Source organism: Spinacia oleracea, chromosome 1 (assembly GCF_020520425.1).
Source record: "Spinacia oleracea cultivar Varoflay chromosome 1, BTI_SOV_V1, whole genome shotgun sequence".
Taxonomy (NCBI): Eukaryota; Viridiplantae; Streptophyta; class Magnoliopsida; order Caryophyllales; family Amaranthaceae; genus Spinacia; species Spinacia oleracea.
The window spans coordinates 88,494,380-88,520,948 of record NC_079487.1 but is presented as its reverse complement, the minus strand read 5'-3'; the positions used below and the strand labels follow the sequence as shown (position 1 = coordinate 88,520,948).

Genomic DNA, 26,569 nt, shown 5'->3' with positions numbered 1-26,569 from the left:
TGAACAATAACAGTAAAACAGAAATGAAGATCCTTAAAATATGAAATAATAAGATCAAAAATTACAAAACACTTGCCGTGAAAATGTACCAGAAATGAAAATATAGATAAACAAAACCAAAGTATTTTTCAAAAACTTATTCAAAAAATGAACATAAACAAGACAAAAATTTAGATGAAAACTAAATTTTGGATCTAAAATATAACTTAAAGAAAAAAAATCAGATTGTAAAACTTCTAATTAACATTAAAATGAGATTTTGTTGAATGAAATAAAAGGCAAGTAAATTAAACTAACCCATTTCCGCCATCGAGATCGTACCGTCGGAGACGAATCTTATGACTGAAGATCGATCATCAAATCAATAAGCTTAACAACAAATTTTCCCCAAAAAATCGAGTTAACTACCGACATTATCAAAGAAATCAAAACATCCTCAAATCATGAACAAAGTAGAAAATAGAGCAAAAAACAAAATTTAATCAAAAATTAAATGGAAAAGTTGAACGAACAAAGTAGAATCTCACCTATTATACCGGTTATAGTTACCTGGCCGGAGCTTCCACCAGCGCCTCCAAAGGACTCGAAAGGAGAAAAAACGCCACACTGGAGGAAATAATAGGGTGGACGAAGATTGATCCAAGGTTTTTTTCTTCAAGAAAAATTGAAATCGCAAAAAAAAAAATTAAAGGAGATGAAGATGAGAAAAGATCTAGGAAATAAGGAGAGAGAGAGAAGAAACGGCAAAGGAGAATAAAAGGTAAGAGGGAATGAGGATATAAAATAACCCTAATTCTGGTGAGTTGGATATTATATTTAGGCAGAGAGTCTCTTGAAGCGAACAGTATAATGTTCGGCCCAATAGCCTTGAATTGGTTGAAGCGTGCAACAACAAAGCCCGCCCTAATAGAGTCTGTTGAAGCGAACAGTTTAGAAGCCCGCACCGAAATCTCATTAAAATCTTTGACCCGCGTTGACTTGTGGATGTTGAAGCGTGCTTTTAAATGCCCGCCCCAACAAGGGAGCTTCAATAGGCGTTTTTTCCACTAGTGAATATCATCGTTTCCGGAGTATTCATTTCTTGCCTGTGACGATCTCAGCTCCCACTGAAACCAAGATCCGTCGATTCCGAATATCCATAGATGGAGTATTTAATGCCATTAAATACTTGATCCGTTTACGTACTATTTGTGTGACCCTACGGGTTCAGTCAAGAGTAAGCTGTGGATTAATATCATTAATTCTACTTGAACTAAAGCGGCCTCTAGCTAGGCATTCAGCTCACTTGATCTCACTGAATTATTAACTTGTTAATTAATACTGAACCGCATTTATTAGACTTAACATAGAATGCATACTTGGACCAAGGGCATTATTTCCTTCAGTCTCCCACTTGTCCTTAGGGACAAGTGTGCATTTCCTAATTCCTTTGTCGCTCGATGCTTGCTCTTGAACATAAGGTAAGAGTTGTCATCCTTATTATGTCCAGAGGTGTTCCTCGGTTTCAGAGTTCAACTGATCAAATAAACAGATAATCATAGCCTATGATTCATCCGAGCACGGCCATGCATTTCACAGTTTCTAGCTCTCCGAGTGGCCTTGTACAACTTTTAAGCATCTCATCCCGATTTATGGGAGGACAATCCCAATCTTGCGATCTTGAGATTAGACTTCGTTTGATAGGTGATTACCTGAGCGTTGCCTTTATAGCCTCCTTTTACGGTGCGACGGTTGGTCAACGTCAAAGCAACCAGTTCTCAAACAAGTAATCTCAAATCACTCAGGTATTGAGGATTTAGTGTCTAATAATTTTAATGAAATTTACTTATGACAGATTTTCATCTCTTACAGTAAAGTTTCATAGGTCTTGTCCGATACTAGTCTTCCCAAAGTAAGTATCTATGCAAATGATTATGACATTGCCATGTCCACATAGTTCAAGAAACAGAACTACTAGTCATCTTGCATTCTAATCGTCCCACGTTTTCTATGCGTCCAATTTTATAGAAAACTCCGACCAGGGACCATTCTCAACTTTTGACATTCAAGTTCACTTGATAGACATTTCTTAGTCACAGGACTGGTCCTGACAGTCTATCTTGAATATTTCGTCAAATTGAAGGGATTCATCATTTAATACTAAACCAATATTAAATGGAATATGAAAATACATTTCATATATGATAAATGTTCAACCCCATTGTTTTACAACCATGGGCCTCAAACCCATCTTTAAAACAGTTCATGGAATTCAAAGCTATGCTTGATTTCCAATGCTACAACGTGAGCGTTGCTTCTCATTTGTTGCATAGGTTTAGTTATCACGCTTTGCCAATCTTAACATCCTTTTCATCGAATGTTCTTCGAGATATGATGATAAGAACTTTTGAGTATGTTTATTTTGTGATCTAGTCTTTCTTGCTACATTAGTGGTTCTACGCATTTTGCAATGAAGAACCATTAAGTCAACAGATATGTGATCTTCCCAAGTTCAATGAAGAACTCTTTAATATAAACAACTCTATTTTATTGCTTCTTAGGCAATAAGTACTTTTACTTCAACTATATAGGTTGCTAGTGATGCTTTGTTTGGATTTACTTATCCAAGCAGTTCACAGATATGCGGAAGACTTTCCAACTATATCTTAGAACTTAGAAATTTAATTTCCCACGCAACAACTCATGGTCTCCAATCCATGTTGCCATTTCAAATCACGATGCTCTTTAGCTCGTCCTTGTCAATGGTTAACTCCAAAGGGTCTTTGCTTGATCCTTTGCCAGTGTTTATGCGTGTAGCATCAATATTTAGCATATCTTTATTTCCTTGAATCAAGAACTATTCCTATGTACCTTTTCAAGTACCATAAGTATTCTTGATCTCAATCTAGTTGATCTTCACTTAGATCAATAGAGATTGGTATATGTTCGTCATGCCTAAAGTCATACGATACGTTTTTGGCGATCCTCATATTATATCATACATGATAAATTCTTTTGCAGAATAATTCCCAATTGAATTCTATTCATGTAACTTTAGCTCATCTAGTTTCAGTAGATACTAAATCCAGCTAAATTTTTTGACATATAATATAGGTTAAGAATCTTACTTAGATCCTTGGATGTTTAACTTAGTAAATGCTTATACATAGTTCAAACATTCTTTACTTAGATTTATTCACATGGGTCGAATATCTCCAATGGAGTCATTCGTGTTTGATTTAGTAAATGCCATTACTTAATCTAAAACATTAATATAAGATCTTTGTAAATAGATCTTAATACCCAGTATGCACTAAGTTTCGCCTTGGTCCAACATTGATGAATAATTTCAAACCTAAGTTATTAGCATTTGAATGTTATTTCACAATAGAGAGATATGTGTGTGATACACATAGGACCAATTAAGTTTTATGTACTCCCACTAAACTTCTTATATATCTATAAGAATCATGTACATTTTATGAAACTAAAATACTTATTAGCTTCACTAAAATACATTTCTAATTCCCAATTGCTTGCTTAAATCTGTACTTAGATTTCATAAGCTAGCTTTCTTTTTCAAGCATTTATTTGGATCCACAAATCCTATGACATACCATGTACATAGTTTATTCCAACATTTTATTGAGGAATTGTTTTGTCATCCAATTGCTATATGTACCGATATGCAATTATTGCTTGAATTATAGACTTGAGCATTACGATTATGCATGAGGTTTCAACACAATCCATGCCATGAATTTGCTTGTAACCTTTTAGCAACTAATCTAGCTTTGTGCGTGAACACAATTCCATGTTTGATGGTTTTTATCCTTAAAACAAACTTGCAACCAATAGGTGTGAAACTATTCTTGCAAATCAACAAAATTTCAATTTTGTCATCAAAACATTTAGTATGTTTTATGGCCTCTAACCATTTAAACATATAGTCTATATATGGCCTCTAACCATTTTAGGGAATCTATATTTCGTCATATCTTTCTTACAAGTCACAAACTCATTAATCTATATGATAATAGTTTGACTGCAAGTTGTAGGTTTCTTCACTATTTAATAGAAGAATCTCATAGTTTCATTGACCTGATCTCTATGTTTCTTCACTATCTAATAGAAGAATCTCATAGTTTCAGTGACTTGAATTCTATGCCTACTTGGGTATAGAACATCAAACAATAGAATATCAATAGCCACTTGAAAGTCCTTTGAATATTCTGTTCTCTTTGAAGCACTTGTAAAGTCTTCTAAGAGATGTCTATTCTTTAAAGCCACTTGTAAAGTCCTTACAGAATAAGTTCGGATTTTCTGAAGCACTTCGAAAAGCCTCCGGAATGTCCGTTTATGTTTGTTGTTCGCCTCGAAGACTTTCGAGGTCTATTTTCTCCCACTTGTCATTTTGGAAACGAATCTCCAAAAGGACATTATTTCGAGCAAACAAACATTATGTTCTCAAAAATTCGTGGTAGAAACAATACCCTTGTGTCTCATTTGAATAAATCACAATGAAACATATATCTATACTTGGGCCTTAGTTTGTCGAATGACAAACACTAAGCTCCCACTGAGTTTTGCAACTCTCTAGATATATTTTATGAAAAGTTATCCTGAAATTACTTTTCAATAGCTTTGACGAATTTGGTTTAGTTTGGTGGTAGTTGAGCATTTTGTTTTAGAAATTATAGGAAAAGTCTTTATGATTCATCGTTAATCGAATCAAGTACTAATTGACTTCGATTATTCCAACTAAGATATGCCATATCTTATGGACCTAGATTGTGAAATTACAACACACAATCATTGATGATCATATTTAGTCTCAAGTAATCATGATTTAACCTAGATCTTTATGATTTCTTGCCAAGTGGATTTTATACTTCTGAATCTTTGAACTAGCCAAACAGATTCAACTTATATCACATTTGAGTAAATAAACCTATATTCACTCAAATCCATGTGAAATAATAAAGTCATAAAATCTTTCTTTAGCTTTGAACTCTATTGTCTAGGCGTTCTAACAATAGTTCATATCTTTTGTTACTTTCAACAAGTAAGACTAGTTTGTCTTAAAATGATCTAGAAATCAATCAACTTTCAAAAGTCCATCAAAATAGAGCTTGTGAATGTTAACTTGTTGACATGGTCTAAGCAACAATGCCAAAGATTAGTGGAACTCAAATCAAGGGTTTGATTTGAACCTAGTAAAGTTCTTATTGTTAAAGAGTTGTTTGTTTTAATCAAGCATATTGACTCAACCCGTAAATGACCATTTCATTCAAATAAACAAACAAACAAGAATTGTTTTTGTTCTTCTGAATGTGAGTCTTTCTGTGTTTGAAGCAGAAATTTAGGTATGTTGATTATGGAACAAAATAGCCATTTAGTTCCAGCCTTGAAAGGACTTAAAACAACCTAGATGACCCTACAGCTAATGTAGCATTGCCATGCTTCATTTCCCACTTGTAGGCCATTAGTGTAGCCTAGCTTCCATTATTTGAGTTATTACCGAAGTAAGAACCTCAAGCGGTATATGATACCAAGGAAGTTTGATTCCTAGGTCACTTCTCTTTAAACATAAACTTATAGGTAGAAACGGAATTGTAAATTCCTGTCATCTGTTCCTTTGTTTTCCTATTTCTTGTACCCTTTCTTATAGTCTTAAGAATTGAATTCTTTAGTGTTGACTTTTATACTTTGTTAGACATGTCCAATGTCACCAACAAGGTTCTTTACCATTTTAATTTATGTTGAATATTTTGTTTCAACTAGATGATCTTAGTAGAAGCTTCTAAAGTTCTCTAAGCATCGATCTACTCGAATGTCTAGGGACTAGACTCATTCGAGAATTAAATGGAAAAAATATTTTAGGTTGTTAACCATTGGTAAAGCTGAGCGTTTAAACTCAATGCTTTATGATCTCAAAACTACATTGTATTTTGAATTCACAAGCACCAATTGGTTTGCCATTCGATTTTGATATTCGAAAACAACCATAAAAGTCGCTAAAAGAAACGTACATTTTAAATTGCTCATTTTCTCTCATTTCCGTGAATCGTTCTTGGATTCACTACCAATCGAGGAAATTTACTGTTACCTTTCTAAAAGGATTTACTGCAGTGCAAGATATTTAATTATAAACAATAATTAAAACACACATTGAAGCATGCAAAGTCTAAACATTTATCATGAGTAATAACTTGAAAATTAAAGCAATCATGCAATTTCAACAAGTTATTAGCATTTTATTCGAATTTATTGTTCCGGCAGGTGTGAATAAAATGATTCCAAGATCCTAAAATCATTGAAGAACTAAGCACAGTTTGTCGACTTAATCCTAAAACATCTTAGGTAAGCAAAAGCCTTTTGCTAATAGTCTAGAAACTATTCTTGGTTGATAGGTACGTCTAAGAACTTATTAGGTAAACCTATCGATTTTGCCACGACATAAAAGGACTCCTTACTTATATCGTTGAGTTTCACCAAAACTAACATGTACTCACAATTATTTGTGTACCTTGCCCCTTTAGGACCAATAAGTAACACCTCGATGAGCGAAAACTATTACTAGATTGATGTAAAGGATATCCAAGCAAGTGTATATTTTGGCATGGCACCTTTTAACTCAATTTTTAAGTTTGGAACTTAAGGTTCTTACTATGTTGGTTAGATTTTAAGTGAACTAAAATCCTTAATCATGCAACATAATCAAGCTTTTGATCTCATGCATTTTAAGACATATTTAAAAGCAATAAATAACTTAAAACATGCATAAGATAAATGTGATCTAGTATGGCCCGACTTCATCTTGAAGCTTTAACTTCAAAGTCCGTCTTGAAAATCTCCGTGGGAGGCACCATTTTCTTCAAATAGGATAAGCTATAATTAAAAACTAATTACAAATATTTGATGGTACGCAGACCATATTTGAATTGAAAAACAACTTTAGTACTTTAGACCAATTACATTCAAATTAATGGTACGCAGACCATATTTTCTATCCTATTTGGGCCATACTAGTCACTTCATAACCTGCAAAATAGTACATATACAATATATACCATTCACCCATTCATTATCATGAATGGCCCACATAGCTGGTTAATAAAACACATTATGCATCACATAAACATTTGCAGCAATTAATCAAGGGCACCAATAATCTACAAATTATTCAGTCCTTATTAATTCTAATCAAGTTGTTTTAACCTTAAGGATTTGTAGACCTAATCAAGAGTTTTATGACTAAAAGTGCTGTTAGGTTATGATACATATGACATTACATAGATCATGCGGAAACAACCATTAACCCAGGACAACATATTATTTACACATAATCATATAGCATAATTTAGATGCATACTCTTTGTTGCGTGCCCTCCCTAGCTGCGCCCGAACCGAACAAGAACAAGTCTTTAGGACTCCAAGTGTCGTCCCTCCGTAGATAGTCCACAGCACGTCCGGATCCGCCTTAAGATTGACCAACTAGAATCGCCCTTAAGGTACTAGAAAATTTCGGCACTTTTATAAGCAAGATGTGTGTTTTAATTTTCTCTCAAAAAAACTCACTTTTGAATACTTTTGAAACTTGTTATAAATTGTGAGCCCTAGCCTCATATTTATAGGGGTATGGAAAGGGAATCGAAATCCTATTCAGATACAAATTAATTAAACCTAGAATCCTACAAGAACTCTAATTTTAATTAATTTATCAAATAGAATTAGGAATTTAATCATTAACCGAACTCTGCATGTTTTAGGAAACGTGCACGAACACAAACACTTGCACACACACGCACGGCTGCCACGATGGGCCCCATGCGTGCGCGCGAGCAGCAGCCCACGTAGCGCCCGCGCGCGCTGCGCGCTGCGCAGCCTGCTGGGCCTGGCCTTGCGCTGGGCCTGGCGTGGCTGTTTGTGCGGCGCGCTTGGCTTTCTGGGCGATGGCCTGGCTTCGTGCTGGGCCTCGTCCGGCAGGCCTCGTCCGATGCTTATTCGTACGATGCGCTTCCGATTAAATTTTCCGATTCCGGAATTCATTTCCGATACGAACAATATTTAATATTTCCGATTCCGGAATTAATTTCCGTTTCGAACAAATATTTAATATTTCTGTTTCCGGAATTATTTTCCGATTCCGGTAATATTTCCGATTCTGACAATATTTCCGTTTCCGGCAATATTTCCGATTCTGGCAATATTTCCATTTCCGATAATATTTTCCGATACGTACCATGTTTCCGTTTCCGGCAACATCTACAACTTGGATAATATTTATATTTCCGATACGATCCATATTTCCGTTTCCGGCAATATCATCGTTTCCGGAGTATTCATTTCTTGCCTGTGACGATCTTAGCTCCCACTGAAACCAAGATCCGTCGGTTCCGAATATTCATAGATGGAGTATTTAATGCCATTAAATACTTGATCCGTTTACGTACTATTTGTGTGACCCTACGGGTTCAGTCAAGAGTAAGCTGTGGATTAATATCATTAATTCCACTTGAACTGAAGCGGCCTCTAGCTAGGCATTCAGCTCACTTGATCTCACTGAATTATTAACTTGTTAATTAATACTGAACCGCATTTATTAGATTTAACATAGAATGCATACTTGGACCAAGGGCATTATTTCCTTCAGTCTCCCACTTGTCCTTAGGGACAAGTGTGCATTTCCTAATTCCTTTGTCGCTCGATGCTTGCTCTTGAACATAAGGTAAGAGTTGTCATCCTTATTACGTCCAGAGGTGTTCCTCGGTTTCAGAGTTCAACTGATCAAATAAACAGATAATCATAGCCTATGATTCATCCGAGCACGGCCATGCATTTCACAGTTTCTAGCTCTCCGAGTGGCCTTGTACAACTTTTAAGCATCTCATCCCGATTTATGGGAGGACAATCCCAATCTTGCGATCTTGAGATTAGACTTCGTTTGATAGGTGATTACCTGAGCGTTGCCTTTATAGCCTCCTTTTACGGTGCGACGGTTGGTCAACGTCAAAGCAACCAGTTCTCAAACAAGTAATCTCAAATCACTCAGGTATTGAGGATTTAGTGTCTAATAATTTAATGAAATTTACTCATGACAGATTTTCATCTCTTACAGTAAAGTTTCATAGGTCTTGTCCGATACTAGTCTTCCCAAAGTAAGTATCTATGCAAATGATTATGACATTGCCATGTCCACATAGTTCAAGAAACAGAACTACTAGTCATCTTGCATTCTAATCGTCTAACGTTTTCTATGCGTCCAATTTTATAAAAAACTCCGATTAGGGACCATTTTCAACCTTTGACATTCAAGTTCACTTGATAGACATTTCTTAGTCACAGGACTGGTCCTGACAGTCTATCTTGAATATATCGTCAAATTGAAGGGACTCATCATTTAATAAACCATAAATTAAATGGAAAAATGAATTCATTTCATTTATTGTGAATGATTAACCAATAATGTTTTACAAAGATTTAAACTCTAAAACTTTAAAACATTAAACAGAGACATCAAAGCCATTCTCCAATATGCTTGATTCCCATAGCTGCAGTGTGCGAGTTGTGCTTCGCCTGCGGCAGAGGTTTAGTTAATGGATCTGATATGTTGTCATCAGTTCCAATTTTGCTTATCTCGACTTCTTTTCTTTCAACGAACTCTCGTAGAAGGTGAAATCTACGAAGTACATGCTTGACTCTCTGGTGGTGTCTAGGCTCTTTTGCCTGTGCAATAGCTCCGTTATTGTCACAATACAGGGCTATTGGTCCTTTAATGGAGGGGACTACACCAAGTTCACCTATGAACTTCCTTAGCCATATAGCTTCCTTTGCTGCTTCATGTGCAGCAATGTACTCCGCTTCAGTTGTAGAATCCGCAATGGTGCTTTGCTTAGCACTTTTCCAGCTTACTGCTCCTCCGTTGAGGCAGAAGACAAACCCAGACTGTGATCTAAAATCATCTTTGTCGGTTTGGAAACTTGCGTCCGTATAGCCTTTAACAATTAATTCATCATCTCCACCATAGACCAGGAAGTCATCTTTGTGCCTTTTCAGGTACTTCAGAATGTTCTTGGCAGCAGTCCAATGCGCCTCTCCTGGGTCTGACTGGTATCTGCTCGTAGCACTGAGTGCGTACGCAACATCCGGGCGTGTACATATCATAGCATACATTATTGAACCAATCAATGATGCATATGGAATCCCATTCATTCGTCTACGCTCATCAAGTGTTTTTGGGCACTGAGTCTTGCTTAGAGTCATTCCATGAGACATGGGTAGGTAGCCTCGCTTGGAGTCCGCCATCTTGAACCTATCAAGCACCTTATTGATATAAGTGCTTTGACTAAGTCCAATCATCTTTTTAGATCTATCTCTGTAAATCTTGATGCCCAATATGTACTGTGCTTCTCCTAGATCCTTCATCGAAAAACATTTCCCAAGCCAAATCTTGACAGAGTTCAACATAGGAATGTCATTTCCGATAAGCAATATGTCGTCGACATATAATACTAGGAAAGCAATTTTTCTCCCACTGACCTTCTTGTATACACAAGATTCGTCTGCGTTCTTGATGAAACCAAAGTCACTGACTGCTTCATCAAAACGTATATTCCAGCTCCTGGATGCCTGCTTCAATCCGTAGATTGACTTCTTTAGCTTGCATACCTTTTTAGCATTCTTTGGATCCTCAAAACCTTCAGGCTGTGTCATAAACACAGTTTCTGTTAAAACGCCGTTTAAGAAAGCAGTTTTGACATCCATCTGCCATATTTCGTAATCGTAATATGCAGCGATTGCTAACATTATTCGAATAGACTTTAGCATTGCAACTGGTGAAAAGGTTTCATCGTAAACCACACCGTGGACTTGCCTGTAACCTTTTGCGACCAATCTAGCTTTGAAAACTTCAAGTTTCCCATCCTTGTCCTTTTTCAGTTTGAAAACCCATTTGCTTCCAATGGCTTGGTAGCCATCTGGCAAATCGACCAAATCCCATACTTGGTTTTCAGACATGGAGTCTAATTCAGATTGCATGGCTTCTTGCCACTGCTTGGAGCTAGGGCTCGTCATAGCTTGCTTGTAAGTCGCAGGTTCATCACTTTCAAGTAATAGAACGTCATAGCTCTCGTTCGTCAAAATACCTAAGTACCTTTCCGGTTGAGATCTATATCTTTGCGATCTACGCGGGGTAACATTTCTAGATTGACCATGATTCTCACCAGATTCTTCTAAAGATCTCTGAGTTTCATCCTGAATGTCATCTTGAGCATTCTCTAGAGTTTGTTGTTCGACTCGAATTTCTTCGAGGTCTACTTTTCTCCCACTTGTCATTTTGGAAATGTGATCCTTCTCCAAAAAGACACCATCTCGAGCAACAAACACTTTGTTCTCAGATGTATTGTAGAAGTAATACCCCTTTGTTTCCTTTGGATAGCCCACAAGGATACATTTGTCAGATTTTGGATGAAGTTTGTCTGAAATTAATCGTTTGACGTATACTTCACATCCCCAAATCTTAAGAAAAGACACATTTGGAGGCTTTCCAAACCATAATTCGTATGGAGTCTTTTCGACAGCTTTAGACGGAGCTCTATTTATAGTGAGTGCAGCTGTATTTAGTGCATGTCCCCAAAATTCTAATGGAAGTTCGGCCTGACCCATCATTGACCTGACCATGTCTAGCAAGGTTCTGTTCCTCCGTTCTGACACACCGTTCCATTGTGGTGTTCCAGGAGGAGTTAATTCTGATAGAATTCCACATTCTTTCAGATGGTCATCAAATTCATAGCTCAGATATTCACCGCCTCTATCAGACCGCAGTGCCTTAATCTTCTTGCCTAATTGATTCTCTACTTCACTCTGAAATTCCTTGAATTTGTCAAAGGATTCAGACTTATGCTTCATTAGGTAGACATAACCATACCTACTGAAGTCATCAGTGAAAGTGATAAAGTAGCTGAAACCACCTCTAGCATTTGTACTCATTGGTCCACATACATCTGTATGGATTAAACCCAATAGTTCATTTGCTCTTTCTCCAACTTTAGAGAAAGGTTGCTTTGTCATTTTGCCAAGTAAACATGATTCGCATTTACCATAATCCTCTAAGTCAAATGGCTCTAGAATTCCTTCCTTTTGAAGTCTTTCTAAGCGTTTCAAGTTTATATGGCCTAATCGACAATGCCACAGATAGGTGAGATCTGAATCATCCTTTTTGGCCTTTTTGGTATTTATGTTATATACTTGTTTGTCGTGATCTAATAAATAAAGTCCATTGACTAATCTAGCAGATCCATAAAACATCTCTTTAAAATAAAACGAACAACTATTGTCTTTTATTATAAAGGAAAATCCCTTAGCATCTAAGCAAGAAACTGAAATGATATTTTTAGTAAGACTTGGAACATGGAAACATTCTTCCAGTTCCAAAACTAGCCCGGAGGGCAACGACAAATAGTAAGTTCCTACGGCTAATGCAGCAATCCCTGCTCCATTTCCCACTCGTAGGTCGACTTCACCCTTGCTTAACTTTCTACTTCTTCTTAGTCCCTGTGGATTGGAACATAAGTGTGAGCCACAACCTGTATCTAATACCCAAGAAGTTGAATTAGCAAGTATACAGTCTATAACGAAAATACCTGAAGATGGAACGACTGTTCCGTTCTTCTGATCTTCCTTTAGCTTTGGACATTCTCTTTTGTAATGGCCTATTCCATCACAATAAAGACAGCTTGATGTGGACTTGTCCTGCTTTGATTTAGCATTGCCCTTGGACTTTCCACCTTTCTTGAATGGTCTTTTTCTAGCCTTGAGTAAATCTTTGGCTTCACAGTCCAGTACTATTTCAGCCTTTCTGACAAGGTGAATAAATTCTGCAACTGTTTCTTCTCTTGGTTCACTTAGGTATAGTTGCTTGAAGCGACCAAACCCACTGTGTAGTGAATTGAGCAAGACAGAGACTGCCATCCTTTCGCTTATTGGTGTTCCTAGTAGACTTAGGCGATCAAAATATGAACACATAAGATCCACATGGAACCTCAGTGGGACGCCTACCCTCTGTTTAGTGCGAAGGAGCTGAACATGTGTTTCTTGGACCTCCATCCTATAACACCTGTTGGGAGAACTAACCTTTAGACCAGACATTGATTCAATCAACTCATGGACGTTCAGGTCCCTGTCCTCCGTACTTCCACGACAGATATCCCTCAGATTCTTGATGAGCGTAAAAGGTTCATAGGCTACAAACCTTTTAGCCCAATCATCAGGGATATTGTTCAGCATGAGACTCATAACCTTTTTGAGATCCGCATCCCAGGCGTAAAATCTCTCAGGGGTCATGTCTCTGGCATAGTAGCTTGGCATGGGATGTGACAGTACATACTCAAGTCCATTGAGTTTGACTATTTCAACTAGCTTAGCTTCCCATTCAAGAAAATTTGTCAGGTTCAGCTTGACCATAAGCTCAGAACCCATGATGATGTTTTGATTGTTGTTTGCCATATTAAAACTACAATTGAAAAGAATAAACAAATAAATAACCATTCACAGTTTCTCTTAATAAACTTAAATTCTAGCATACATGCATAATTCAATGTTTATTAAGCATTTTATTCAAATTATGTGTTCCGGCAGGTGTGAATAAAATGATTCCAAGATCCTAAAATCATTGAAGAACTAAGCACAGTTTGTCGACTTAATCCTAGAACATCTTAGGTAAGCAAAAGCCTTTTGCTAATAGTCTAGAAACTATTCTTGGTTGATAGGTACGTCTAAGAACTTATTAGGTAAACCTATCGAATTTGCCACGACATAAAAGGACTCCTTACTTATATCGTTGAGTTTCACCAAAACTAACATGTACTCACAATTATTTGTGTACCTTGCCCCTTTAGGACCAATAATTAACACCTCGCTGAGCGAAAACTATTACTAGATTGATGTAAAGGATATCCAAGCAAGTGTATATTTTGGCATGGCACCTTTTAACTCAATTTTTAAGTTTGGAACTTAAGGCTCTTACTATGTTGGTTAGATTTTAAGTGAACTAAAATCCTTAATCATGCAACATAATCAAGCTTTTGATCTCATGCATTTTAAGACATATTTAAAACAATAAATAACTTAAAGCATGGATAAGATAAATGTGATCTAGTATGGCCCGACTTCATCTTGAAGCTTTGACTTCAAAGTCCGTCTTGAAAATCTCCGTGGGAGGCACCATTTTCTTCAAATAGGATAAGCTATAACTAATTACAACTATTTGATGGTTCGCAGACCATATTTGAATTGAAAAACAACTTTGGTACTTTAGACCAATTACATTCAAATTAATGGTACGCAGACCATATTTTCTATCCTATTTGGGCCATACTAGTCACTTCATAACCTGCAAAACAGTACATATACAATATATATATATATACCATTCACCCATTCATTATCATGAATGTCCCACATAGCTGGTTAGTAAAACACATTATGCATCACGTAAACATTTGCAGCAATTAATCAAGGGCACCAATAATCTACCAATTATTCAGTCCTTATTAATTCTAATCAAGTTGTTTTAACCTTAAGGATTTGTAGACCTAATCAAGAGTTTATGACTAAAATACGCTCCCACTGAAACCAATAAATTCATATGCTTTACTAATTTTAAACATAAAAATGTATTTCTAGTCCAACCGGAAACATACAAATTTAATTAAAATTTAAATCTCATATCAATTTATAGTTGAATCCAAAAGTTTAATTTAATTTCAGTCGTATTTAAATTAATTCATGATTTTAATTTTAGTAAAATAATTAGAATAAATAAAATTTATTATAATTACAATATTCAAAATTAAAATCCAAGAAAATAATTTAAATTATTAATTTTAAAATTAATTAAAATTACGTGAACTGAAATTTTCAAATTAAACATTCAAAACGATCTAATCGTAACGCAAAACACCCTACGCATTGCACGCCCATGGGCCGCACGCACACAGCCATTGCTGGCCATGTGCGCGCAGCCCATGCGCTCGTCGCATAGCTGCTGCATCCCCATCACAAGCCTCCGCACGCATTGGTGCTCGCTGCGCGCGCCAGCGCTCATCGCACGCGAGCTATCGCTCGCAGCGCGGGCGCGACATCGCTCGCTGGGCGCGCGACATCGCTCGCTGGGCGCGCGAGCCATCGCTCGCTGGGCGCGCGACATCGCTCGCTGGGCGGGCGACATCGCTCGCTGTGCGCGCGAGCAATGCTGGGCGCAGCGCTCGTGGCACGCGAGCTTGCGCTCGCTGCGCGCGAGGCTGCGCGCTCTTGTGCGAGGCAGCGCGCGTTGTGGCGCAGCTCGCTTGCTGCCCACACGCGACTGCCTTGGCTCGCCCTTCGCCCATGCCCATTCGTCCATTGCTCGTGGCACACGACACAAGGCAGGGCTGCTGCCTTGTGCTCGTGCACTACGCCCTTGCTCATTGCATTCGTGCCGCACGGGCGACGAGCTCCCTTGCTCGTCGTCGCATGCCCGCATTATACAACACCCCTTAAGGGTAACACGAAGCGTCCATTGCTTTGTGCGTGCAAGTTTTATGAACGAATCGCATAAAAATTTAAAATTTATATTTAAAATTAATGACAAATTAATAAATAATATTAATTTCATAATTTTAGGGCGAAAAAATCGAAAATTTATTATCCAATTGATTTCCGATTGTTATGGATTCAAGTCTAGGTCATAAAAATTTAAAATTTATCATAAATTTACAATTTTTATGGTGGTTTTTAATCATAGGTTTCTAATTAAATTACAATTAATTATGAAAATCAAATTAATTCTAAATTATTCTAATTTTCAACAAATTAATCATAATTACAAATTAGATTGCATAATTAACAAGACTAGGAATTCAAACTTGTTAAACATATGCAGTAGGTCAATCAAAAATTCAAGATTTATCAACAAGAATCGCAAATATTTAATTTAACATCTTAAATTTACGAAATTTTGCATTCGAAAAACTAAAACCTTCGAAAAGTCATAGTTAGGCTTCGAATTTGAGAATTCTGGGTTCGGCAGAAAAAAATTATTTTTGTCAAAATTTTAAAATGCCTTTTACATGCGGAATTGACACAAAAATCACTCAATTCGGATGAGTAACGAAGAAACTGCCGAAAAACTGCGTACGTATAATTAAATAAACGCAATTTGCAATTAATTAACAATTACGAAAATTAATCACCCCTTTTAATTCTTGCAAATTTGTAATATTTAACCATGTTCATGCAATTTAGATTATGAAAATAATAAGGGGCTCGTGATACCACTGTTAGGTTATGATACATATGACATTACATAGATCATGCGGAAACAACCATTAACCCAGGACAACATATTATTTACACATAATCATATAGCATAATTTAGATGCATACTCTTTGTTGCGTGCCCTCCCTAGCTGCGCCCGAACCGAACAAGAACAAGTCTTTAGGACTCCAAGTGTCGTCCCTCCGTAGATAGTCCACAGCACGTCCGGATCCGCCTTAAGATTGACCAACTAGAATCGCCCTTAAGGTACTAGAAAATTTCGGCACTTTTATGAGCAAGATGTGTGTTTTAATTTTCTCTCAAAAAAACTCACTTTTGAATACTTTTGAAACTTGTTATAAATTGTGAGCCCTAGCCTCATATTTATAGGGGTATGGAAAGGGAATCGAAATCCTATTCAGATACAAATTAATTAAACCTAGAATCCTACAAGAACTCTAATTTTAATTAATTTATCAAATAGAATTAGGAATTTAATCATTAACCGAACTCTGCATGTTTTAGGAAACGTGCACGAACACAAACACTTGCACACACACGCACGGCTGCCACGATGGGCCCCATGCGTGCGCGCGAGCAGCAGCCCACGTAGCGCCCGCGCGCGCTGCGCGCTGCGCGTGCTGTGCGCGCTGCGCAGCCTGCTGGGCCTGGCCTTGCGCTGGGCCTGGCGTGGCTGTTTGTGCGGCGCGCTTGGCTTGCTGGGCGATGGCCTGGCTTCGTGCTGGGCCTCGTCCGGCAGGCCTCGTCCGATGCTTATTCGTACGATGCGCTTCCGATTAAATTTTCCGATTCCGGAATTCATTTCCGATACGAACAATATTTAATATTTCCGATTCCGGAATTAATTTCCGTTTCGAACAAATATTTAATATTTCCGTTTCCGGAATTATTTTCCGATTCCGGTAATATTTCCGATTCTGACAATATTTCCGTTTCCGGCAATATTTCCGATTCTGGCAATATTTCCATTTCCGATAATATTTTCCGATACGTACCATGTTTCCGTTTCCGGCAACATCTACGACTTGGATAATATTTATATTTCCGATACGATCCATATTTCCGTTTCCGGCAATATCATCGTTTCCGGAGTATTCATTTCTTGCCTGTGACGATCTTAGCTCCCACTGAAACCAAGATCCGTCGGTTCCGAATATTCATAGATGGAGTATTTAATGCCATTAAATACTTGATCCGTTTACGTACTATTTGTGTGACCCTACGGGTTCAGTCAAGAGTAAGCTGTGGATTAATATCATTAATTCCACTTGAACTGAAGCGGCCTCTAGCTAGGCATTCAGCTCACTTGATCTCACTGAATTATTAACTTGTTAATTAATACTGAACCGCATTTATTAGACTTAACATAGAATGCATACTTGGACCAAGGGCATTATTTCCTTCAAGTGCTCCCACTTAAACCAATAAATTCATATGCTTTACTAATTTTAAACATAAAAATGTATTTCTAGTCTAACCGGAAACATACAAATTTAATTAAAATTTATTTAAAATTTAAAATTAAAATTTATAATTGAATCCAAATGTTTAATTTAATTTCAGTCGTATTTAAATTAATTCATGATTTTATTTTAGTAAAATAATTAGAATAAATAAAATTTATTATAATTACAATATTCAAAATTAAAATCCAAGAAAATAATTTAAATTATCAATTTTAAAATTAATTAAAATTACGTAAACTGAAAATTTCAAATTAAAATTTCAAAACGATCTAATCGCAACGCAACAACCTCACGCATCGCACGCCCATGGGCCACACGCACACAGCCATCGCTGGCCATGTGCGCGCAGCCCATGAGCTGTGTCGCATTGCTGCTGCTTAATCATCGCAAGGCATCACGCATGGTGCTCGCTGCGCGCGCCAGCGCTCGACGCACGAGCATGCTGCCGCAGCCCATCGCTGGGCGCTGCGCTCGTCGCACGTCGCAACACGCACTCGCACGCCATCGCTGGGCGCAGCGCTCGTCGCACGCGCAACAAGCACTCGCACGCCATCGCTGGGCGCAGCGCTCGTCGCACGCACAACAAGCGCTCGCACGCCATCGCTGGGCGCAGCGCTCGTCGCACGCACAACAAGCGCTCGCAGCGCGCGAGCGATCGATGCTTGGCGCAACACTCGTGGCACGCGAGCTTACGCTCGCTGCGCGCGAAGCTCCGCACGCTTGCGCGAGGCAGTGCACGCTGTGGCGCAGTTCGCTTGCTGCCCACACGCGACTGCTCTTACCTTGCTCTCGCCTTCGCCCATTCGCCCATTGCACACAGCCCACGACACAAGGCAGGGCTGCTGCCTTGTGCTCGTGCACCATGGCCTTGCTCATTGCATTCGTACCGCATGGGCGACGAGCTCCCTTGCTCGTCGTCACATGCCCGCACTATACAACACCCCTTAAGGGTAACACGTAGCGTCCATTGCTTTGTGCGTGCAAGTTATATGAGCAAATCGCATAAAAATTTAAAATTTATATTCAAAATTAATGAAAAATTAATAAATAATATTAATTTCATAATTTTAGGGCGAAAAATCGAAAATTTATTATTCAATTGATTTCCGATTAACATGGATTCAAGTCTAAGTCATAAAAATTTAAAATTTAACATAAATTTACAATTTTTATGGTGGTTTTTAATCATAGGTATCTAATTAAATTATTACTAATTATGAAAATCAAATTAATTCTAAATTATTCCAATTTTCAACAAATTAATCATAATTACAAATTAGATTGCATAATTAACAAGGCTAGGCATTCAAACTTGTTAAACATATACAGTAGGTCAATCAAAAATTCAAGATTTATCAACAAGAATCGCAAATATTTAATTTAACATCTTAAATTTACGAAATTTTGCATTCGAAAAACTAAAACCTTCGAAAAGTCATAGTTAGGCTTCGAATTTGAGAATTCTGGGTTCGGCAGAAAAATATTTTATTTTTGTCAAAATTTTAGAATGATTTTTACATGCGGAATTGACATAAAAATAACTCGATTTGGATGAGTAACGAAGAAACTGCCGAAAAACTGCGTACGTATAATTAAATAAACGCAATTTGCAATTAATTAACAATTACGAAAATTAATCACCCCTTTTAATTCTTGCAAATTTGTAATATTTAACCATGTTCATGCAATTTAGATTATGAAAATAATAAGAGGCTCGTGATACCACTGTTAGGTTATGATACATATGACAATTCATAAATCATGCGGAAAAATCATAAAGCCAGGAAAACATATTATTTACACATAATCATTTAGCATAGTTTAGATGCATACTCTTTGTTGCGTGCCTTCCCTAGCTGCGCCCGAACCGAACAAGAACAAGTCTTTAGGACTCCAAGTGTCGTCTCTCCGTAGATAGTCCACAGCACGTCCGGATCCGCCTTAAGATTGACCAACTAGAATCGCCCTTAAGGTACTACTTATTTTCGGCTAAATAGGCAAGAGTTATGGCAGATTTTTCTGCTTAAAAATCCTAGTTTTGAATACTTGAAAACTTGTATATAAATTTATGACCCTAGGCATATATTTATAGAACCTTGGAAAGGATTTCGAATCCTGTTAGAATACTAATTAATTAATTAGAATCCTATTAAAACTCTAAATAATTAATTTAATCTTTTAGGATTAGGATTTAATCTATGCACGAATTCCAATAGCTTTAGGATTCGTATAGCACGTACACACGCACCGCACGAGCATCGCACGCCCATGCGCAAGCCTTGCGGCCCACGCTGTGCGCACGGCGCACATGCCCACTGCCCGCAACCCATTTGTGCGCGCGCGCCAGCCTTGGCTGGGACTGGCCTTGCGCTGGGCCTGGTCGAGGCATTGGCGTGTTGTTGGATGCGTGTGGCTTGCTGGGCGATGGCCTGGCTTCGTGTTGGGCCCTCGTCCGGCAGGCCTCGTCCGATGCTTATTCGTACGATACGCTTCCGATTAAATTCCCGGTTGCGGAATTCATTTCCGATACGAACAATATTTAACATTTCCGATTCCGGAATCAATTTCCGTTTCGAACAAATATTTAATATTTCCGTTTCCGGAATTATTTTCCGATTCCGATAATATTTCCGATTCTGGCAATATTTCCGTTTCCGGCAATATTTCCGATTCCGGCAATATTTCCATTTCCGATAATATTTTCCGATACGTACCATGTTTCCGTTTCCGGCAACATCTACGACTTGGATAATATTTATATTTCCGATACGATCCATATTTCCGTTTCCGGCAATATCATCGTTTTCGGAGTATTCATTTCTTGCCTGTGACGATCTCAGCTCCCACTGAAACCAAGATCCGTCGATTCCGAATATCCATAGATGGAGTATTTAATGCCATTAAATACTTGATCCGTTTACGTACTATTTGTGTGACCCTACGGGTTCAGTCAAGAGTAAGCTGTGGATTAATATCATTAATTCCACTTGAACTGAAGCGGCCTCTAGCTAGGCATTCAGCTCACTTGATCTCAATGAATTATTAACTTGTTAATTAATACTGAACCGCATTTATTAGACTTAACATAGAATGCATACTTGGACCAAGGGCATTATTTCCTTCAATGGTAACTTTGATGACTGCAGACCAGGTGCAGTAGCATGGGATCAGTTGTGTTGGCCAAAGAAGCAAGGTGGTTTAGGCTTTAGGAACCTCTTGTTATGGAACCAGGCTGCTGTGGGTAAGTTGGCATGGGCAATTGCTCATAAAAAGGACAACTTGTGGGTCAAGTGGATTCATTCCCTCTATATTAAAGATAAACCATGGGTTCTGTTCACTCCCACTGCTTCTGCTAGTTGGGTGGTGAAATTCATCTGTCAAGTTAAAGATTTGTTCTCTCAGAATTCTCCCCACTGGCTTACTTCTCCCAAATACTCTATTTAGGAGATGTACCAACTCCATCTTAGACAGAGAGACAATGTTCAATGGCACAGGTATGTTTGGAACAGACTTTCTACTCCTAAATATAGGTTCATCCTGTGGCTAGCTACTCAAGATAAGTTAAAAACCAGAACAAGATTACAGAAATTTGGAGTAGTTGATGATTGCATATGTCCAATTTGTGGTTCTAGTCCAGAAACTATGGAGCATCTTTTCTTCAAATGTGTGCTTAGCCACAAGGGTGGCACTGAGGTCATGAAATGGCTTGGTTTCTCCCACTGCAGGGATGGGATTGGACCACTCTTCAAATGGCTGCAGAGATCTGCAGGTACTGAATTCAGAAGAGCTGTTGCTTACACTAATACTGTTGCATTAGTGTATCATGTTTGGAAAGCTAGGAATGTTGTGATTTGGAAGTTTCAGGTGCCCACTGTGCAAAACCTTGTCAAAGTTGTTCAATCAGATGTAAAGTGTAGGATTCAGAATCTTATTGGTAGGAAAGTTCAAAGCAGAGATGTGGACTGGTTCCAGAAGTTGTAATGTGGCTGTTTGTCTAGGGTCTTTTGGCTAAGTGCTCTTAGCCTTAGGTTGGTTGGCTAGTTTGCTCTGTTGGCCACTCTCCCTTCCCTGTTGTAATTGGTGTTTTGATTAATGAAATCTTAACTTGCTTGCCAAAAAAAAAAAAAATTATCCATTAATACATACGAAGAGATCTCACTGGGATAATGATTTTCCCATATTTGTTCAACTCCAAAGGGCATTAAACGAGCAAGATGAAGGGCAACATAATTCCCATCTCTTTTGACATGATTCCAGGAAATAAAATCAAAAACATTACTTAAAGATAGGATATCCTCCAAGATCGTATCCAAATCCGAGTAGTAGACCACTGCTTTGCTTAGGCGGGTGATGGAGTATTTTTTTTTTTTTTATATAAGGGAAAAAAACTAGGCTATTCTCTAACAAAAGAATAACTTAAAGCATCCTTTCGGATGATATGAGAGAACTCATTGTTACAAGGAGTGAACCAAGAAGACATTGTCGGAGAAGAGCGGCCATGATTGGCCATAAAATCTGCCGCCCGATTTGCTTCACGGTAACAATGGTTGATGGAGACAGAAGTAAAGGAACGAAGGTCCATTTCCGCATCATGTATGATGGAGGAAATTGCCCAAGGGAATGACGCACAAATTGTCACCTTCAATGATAATATGGGTGATCCCGAGAAATAACGCTCCTTTAATTCCTTCCCGAAGAGCCAACGCTTCCGACTGGAGGACGTCGCCATGATAGCCCACAAACTTGGAACCCGCAAGACATAGATCACTGTTGGAATTTCTAATGACAAATCCCAAAGCCAAACTACCATTAGCAAGTTTGGAGCCATCAAAATTTAGCTTGTACTCCCTCCGTATTTATTTAAGGGATACACTTGCCTTTTCCGGCCGTATTTATTTAAGAGATACACTTGCCATTTTTAGTAACATGTCAACCCCACCATCTAATTAAATAATCTATCTAATACATTTTATGTCCCACCACCCTATTAAACAAATAATTTTAGAGCTACATCCCACCCCCACTCCCTAAAATGTCATGGTCCCCACTTGTTTTACCTATTAAAATATCAACCCAACCCCACTTGTTTAATTACTTTATTTCATTCAATTCTTTTTCTTAATACTCGTGCCCGACCAAGTGTATCTCTTAAATAAATACGGAGGGAGTATTGGTTAGGAAGATTCGGTGGAGACCAACAAGCATAAAGTGGAGAAGAACTAAGCTCCTTAGAAACTTCATTTGTAACTGAAAAAGAAACTGTAAGGGAGGAAAAATCGGAAATTTTGGCTATCTTCCAGTCATTGGAAATTTTCTTAACAAGTTCCACGCTTTGGGGAAAGGTGAAACTTTGTTCTCTAAAGGTGACATTATTACGGATGTACCAAGTTGTCCACCAAAGAAAAGCCAATTTAGACATGGCAGGATGATGGAGTATAGTATATACAGTGTCATGCTCAACTCTTTTGAAAAAATTGAAACTGTTTTTCTATCATTCTAGTTATTCAACCATTTGCGGGAGAGTCTTATGTAGCCAATAAAAGTTTGTTGTAATAAAATTATTTTTTTATTTTGATTAATATTGTGAATTTTATTTTTTTGACGGGTGATTTGTAATCTAAATTTTGCGGAAAGAATAAATTCAATTTTTTTAAGGAAAAAGAAAGAATTAATTTCTGAAGAAAAAAAGAAAAAAAAGTAAGCAAAATGAATTTTCTCTCTCCTCAAACTCCAACTCGCAGCTGCTCTGCAATTCTGCATCTTCGTCCTCCTCTTAAAACCCTAACTACTCTCCTACAACAAAACCACCATCATCTACTCGTATAACCACCGCTAATCGGTGGGGCCTCTTTCAACCACCTCTCCTCCACCGCCGCTACTATTCTCGGGTATGTACTTTTTCCGCTTATCTATTTTGTAATCGATTGTTTTGGATTTTATTTGTATTTACAGATCCAATTATTCTTAAGTTTCATGTGTGGATGATGGATTTTTGCTATGTGAATCCGATGTTTCAAATTGTTTGATTTTTGCTGGCTTTGTTTAGGTGTTGTTTTATGTCTAATCAAGTAATCAGTCGACACCCACTCATAATTATATATTATCCTTTTCTCCCTCCTGAGCTGGCTCGGGGACAGACCTGGTTGTGTTGTGCAATGGTGTGAGTTTTAAGGGCCTTGTCCCTTCGTATAAAACGATCAACGGTCCGGTTTTAGCTACTCCGTACTATTTAGTTGAGTTTAGCATGTATGAACGACATCTACGTCCAACATTTTCCATAAAAGAAAAGTTTGCACCGTGAGGGAGGTTACAACTTTTCATAGGTATTTATGTATAATTATTGACCGCATCATGAAGGTAATGTGAAAAATTTAGGAATTCATTTGTTTTCTTGGAGGATTTCCTTTTTGTTTTGAAGGCTTAGCAAGTTAGTTGATCTCTCAATTTCGGCTATGCGTGGTCATAAGCCTTGTGCAGAGCTCTACAGCTCTCTACAGCTCTCTTGGTTTATATGATAAGGCTTTGAAATTGTTGTAAATTGTTGTTGTTGTTGCTGTTGTGTTGTTTTAGTGTCCATTAGACAGCTATGGTGTTGTCAAGACTCAAGAGTCATGTACTGCATTCCTCTTCCTTTTTTGTCTCTTGAATTTGGTTGCTACCTCAACCATGCATTTTATTCATAGATTTTAATATATTTGCTTTATCTTTCTGTTATGATGCGGTTGGTTGCTGGGCTTTGTTGTTATTGGTTTTTTACAACTTTGGAAGGGGTGGGGTACACAAGAAGCTAGGAATTGGTGGTAACTTTGTATGTCATGTGTTTCTATTCAGCAAAACTGTATGCATTTCATGTCTTTAAATAATGTGGCTTTTTAGTCAGGCACAACTTCCACCAACGATCAACATTTCGTTGATTCTAGAATTGAATCGCATATGCAAACCTTTTGGGCAGTGCTGTACTTCCGTGTGCACATTTTTTGTTGTTAACGTTGGGGTCATGATTTGAACAATATATTGCAGTTTAGGTAATCCAGGAAATGGAAGGAATTCCAATTGAATCAAAAAAGGAAACAGCTTCAGTTTCTGCTTCACAAGTTCAGTCTGAAGACCATGGTAAGACCATGTTCCTGTACTGTTACTCATAAAGGCTTTTTAATTTTTAGCTAGGGATCTTAATAAGCTTGTATCATTTTGCTAGAAATCAAAGCTCGGGTGGATGCTGTTTGGCAGCAGATGAATAAAGGGGTTTCTGTGAAGACTATGAACTCCATTGTGAACAAAAGTAGTTCGACGGGAACTAAAACTATGCAGACGGACAAGGCTTCCAATGTATGGTGTTTTTGAAATGCTGCTCTTAAAATGTTTAGGGGAAAAAGTGTTTATATCCTGATAATTTTGGTCCTCTTTGCAGAACTGGATGTCATTATTGGGTTTGGGATCAAAGAAAACAAAACCTACTGTGGCATCAACGAAAGGGAAGAACTCCTCTCCTGCACAAAATGGAACCAGTGATGAGGCCAGGAAGCTTGCTGCTGCTGCCCTTGCAGCAGCCAGAGATGCTGCCACTGCATCTGCCTCTGCAATGAACAGGGGGAAAATTGAGGTATACTGATAATTGGATTATTCTTTGTTTTCCTCGTGTTCCTAGTTTATGTATCTTTTTTCTTTTTTGTTTTTTTTATGTAATCTTCTGGCTCTTATTTTTTTCATGGAGAGAGATGAATCTACTTGCTCTTCATGCTTGAAATTAACTGCTTTTTTCTCCGAAGTCTTATATCCTCTATCCTGATTCCTGACTGTTGAGAACCTCTGGACCATGAGTTTATTGAATGATAAGAGACTGTTGGTAGCATGGTAGGGTTAAGTTGTGAAGTTATTGTTCTGTTACAGGTGACTGAGGTTCGAGACTTTGCTGGTGAAGAGATTGAAGTGAAGAAGCTAATTGACCCGAGTTCAAAAGAGGCAGCTGAAAGGGCAGGGCCATCATCTGCCGTGGATTCTGTTCTGGAACAAATAAAGAAGAAGCCAAAGCTGAATCTTCTTGACAAGACCAAAAAGGACTGGGGAGAATTCAAAGGGGAAAATAAAGACTATGAGGAGGAATTAGATGCTTACAAAAAGAGTTCAAATCAATATTTAGACAAGGTCTCATTTCTAAGTAGGGCAGATTACCGGGAATTTGAGAGAGAAAGAGATGTAAGACTTGCACAGCAGGCAAAGAGGAAGCCAGATACGTGAGAAATCACTTTTTTATATCTTCGCATGCACTTTACGTAAGTGTATGCTATTGCGAGACAACAAAGGCGGATGTCCTACTCCTAATTGATCTAGGATGTCATTTTGTCTTATTGAAGAGGTCTTGATAATCTGTCTTAGACTTTGTATCAATTTCCAATTCTTAGGCTGTCTGCTCATGGGTTACCTTATTTTTGCTTGTCCTAGCAGCATAAGAAAGTATACCAATCGCTAACCAAAGTGATCGTTCCGCAAAGCAAACTAAATTTCCCAGTGTGTGCCCTAATGAAATAGGCCTTTGTGGGATTGAGCCTTGAGGGACTGATCTTTGGCTTTTTCCAACTCATATGAAAATACTTTTAGATAAATAAATACTCCGTAATAGGATGTACGAAATTTTTATACTCACATTTTAAAATGAAAAATTAAAAAATATCTATCTATCTGTTTATATTATATATTAAAACACTAGAAACTTGTGTGTCAGGCGGCTTGACCATCACGCGCTCGTCAGACCGGCTCTTTCCCCACGCGCGCGTGAAATCACGCGCAGTATAAAGAGGTTTTTTTT

General features: G+C 37.9%; 2 protein-coding genes across 2 annotated transcripts; both read left to right on the top strand.

Moving 5' to 3' along the window:
- The first annotated feature begins 21,210 nt into the window (after positions 1-21,210).
- LOC110778611 (uncharacterized) lies at positions 21,211-21,744 on the top strand. The gene has a single exon (XM_021983154.2). It carries the CDS (start codon positions 21,211-21,213, stop codon positions 21,742-21,744), a length of 534 nt encoding a protein of 177 aa, XP_021838846.2.
- A 1,448-nt stretch (positions 21,745-23,192) lies between these two features.
- On the top strand, positions 23,193-26,408 carry LOC110778610 (uncharacterized). The gene is made up of 5 exons (XM_021983153.2): positions 23,193-23,651; positions 24,784-24,876; positions 24,962-25,092; positions 25,175-25,366; positions 25,654-26,408. The coding sequence occupies exons 2-5, from the start codon at positions 24,801-24,803 to the stop codon at positions 25,999-26,001; spliced, it is 747 nt and encodes a 248-aa protein (XP_021838845.1). The 5' UTR covers positions 23,193-23,651; positions 24,784-24,800; the 3' UTR covers positions 26,002-26,408.
- The last annotated feature ends 161 nt before the right edge of the window (positions 26,409-26,569 follow it).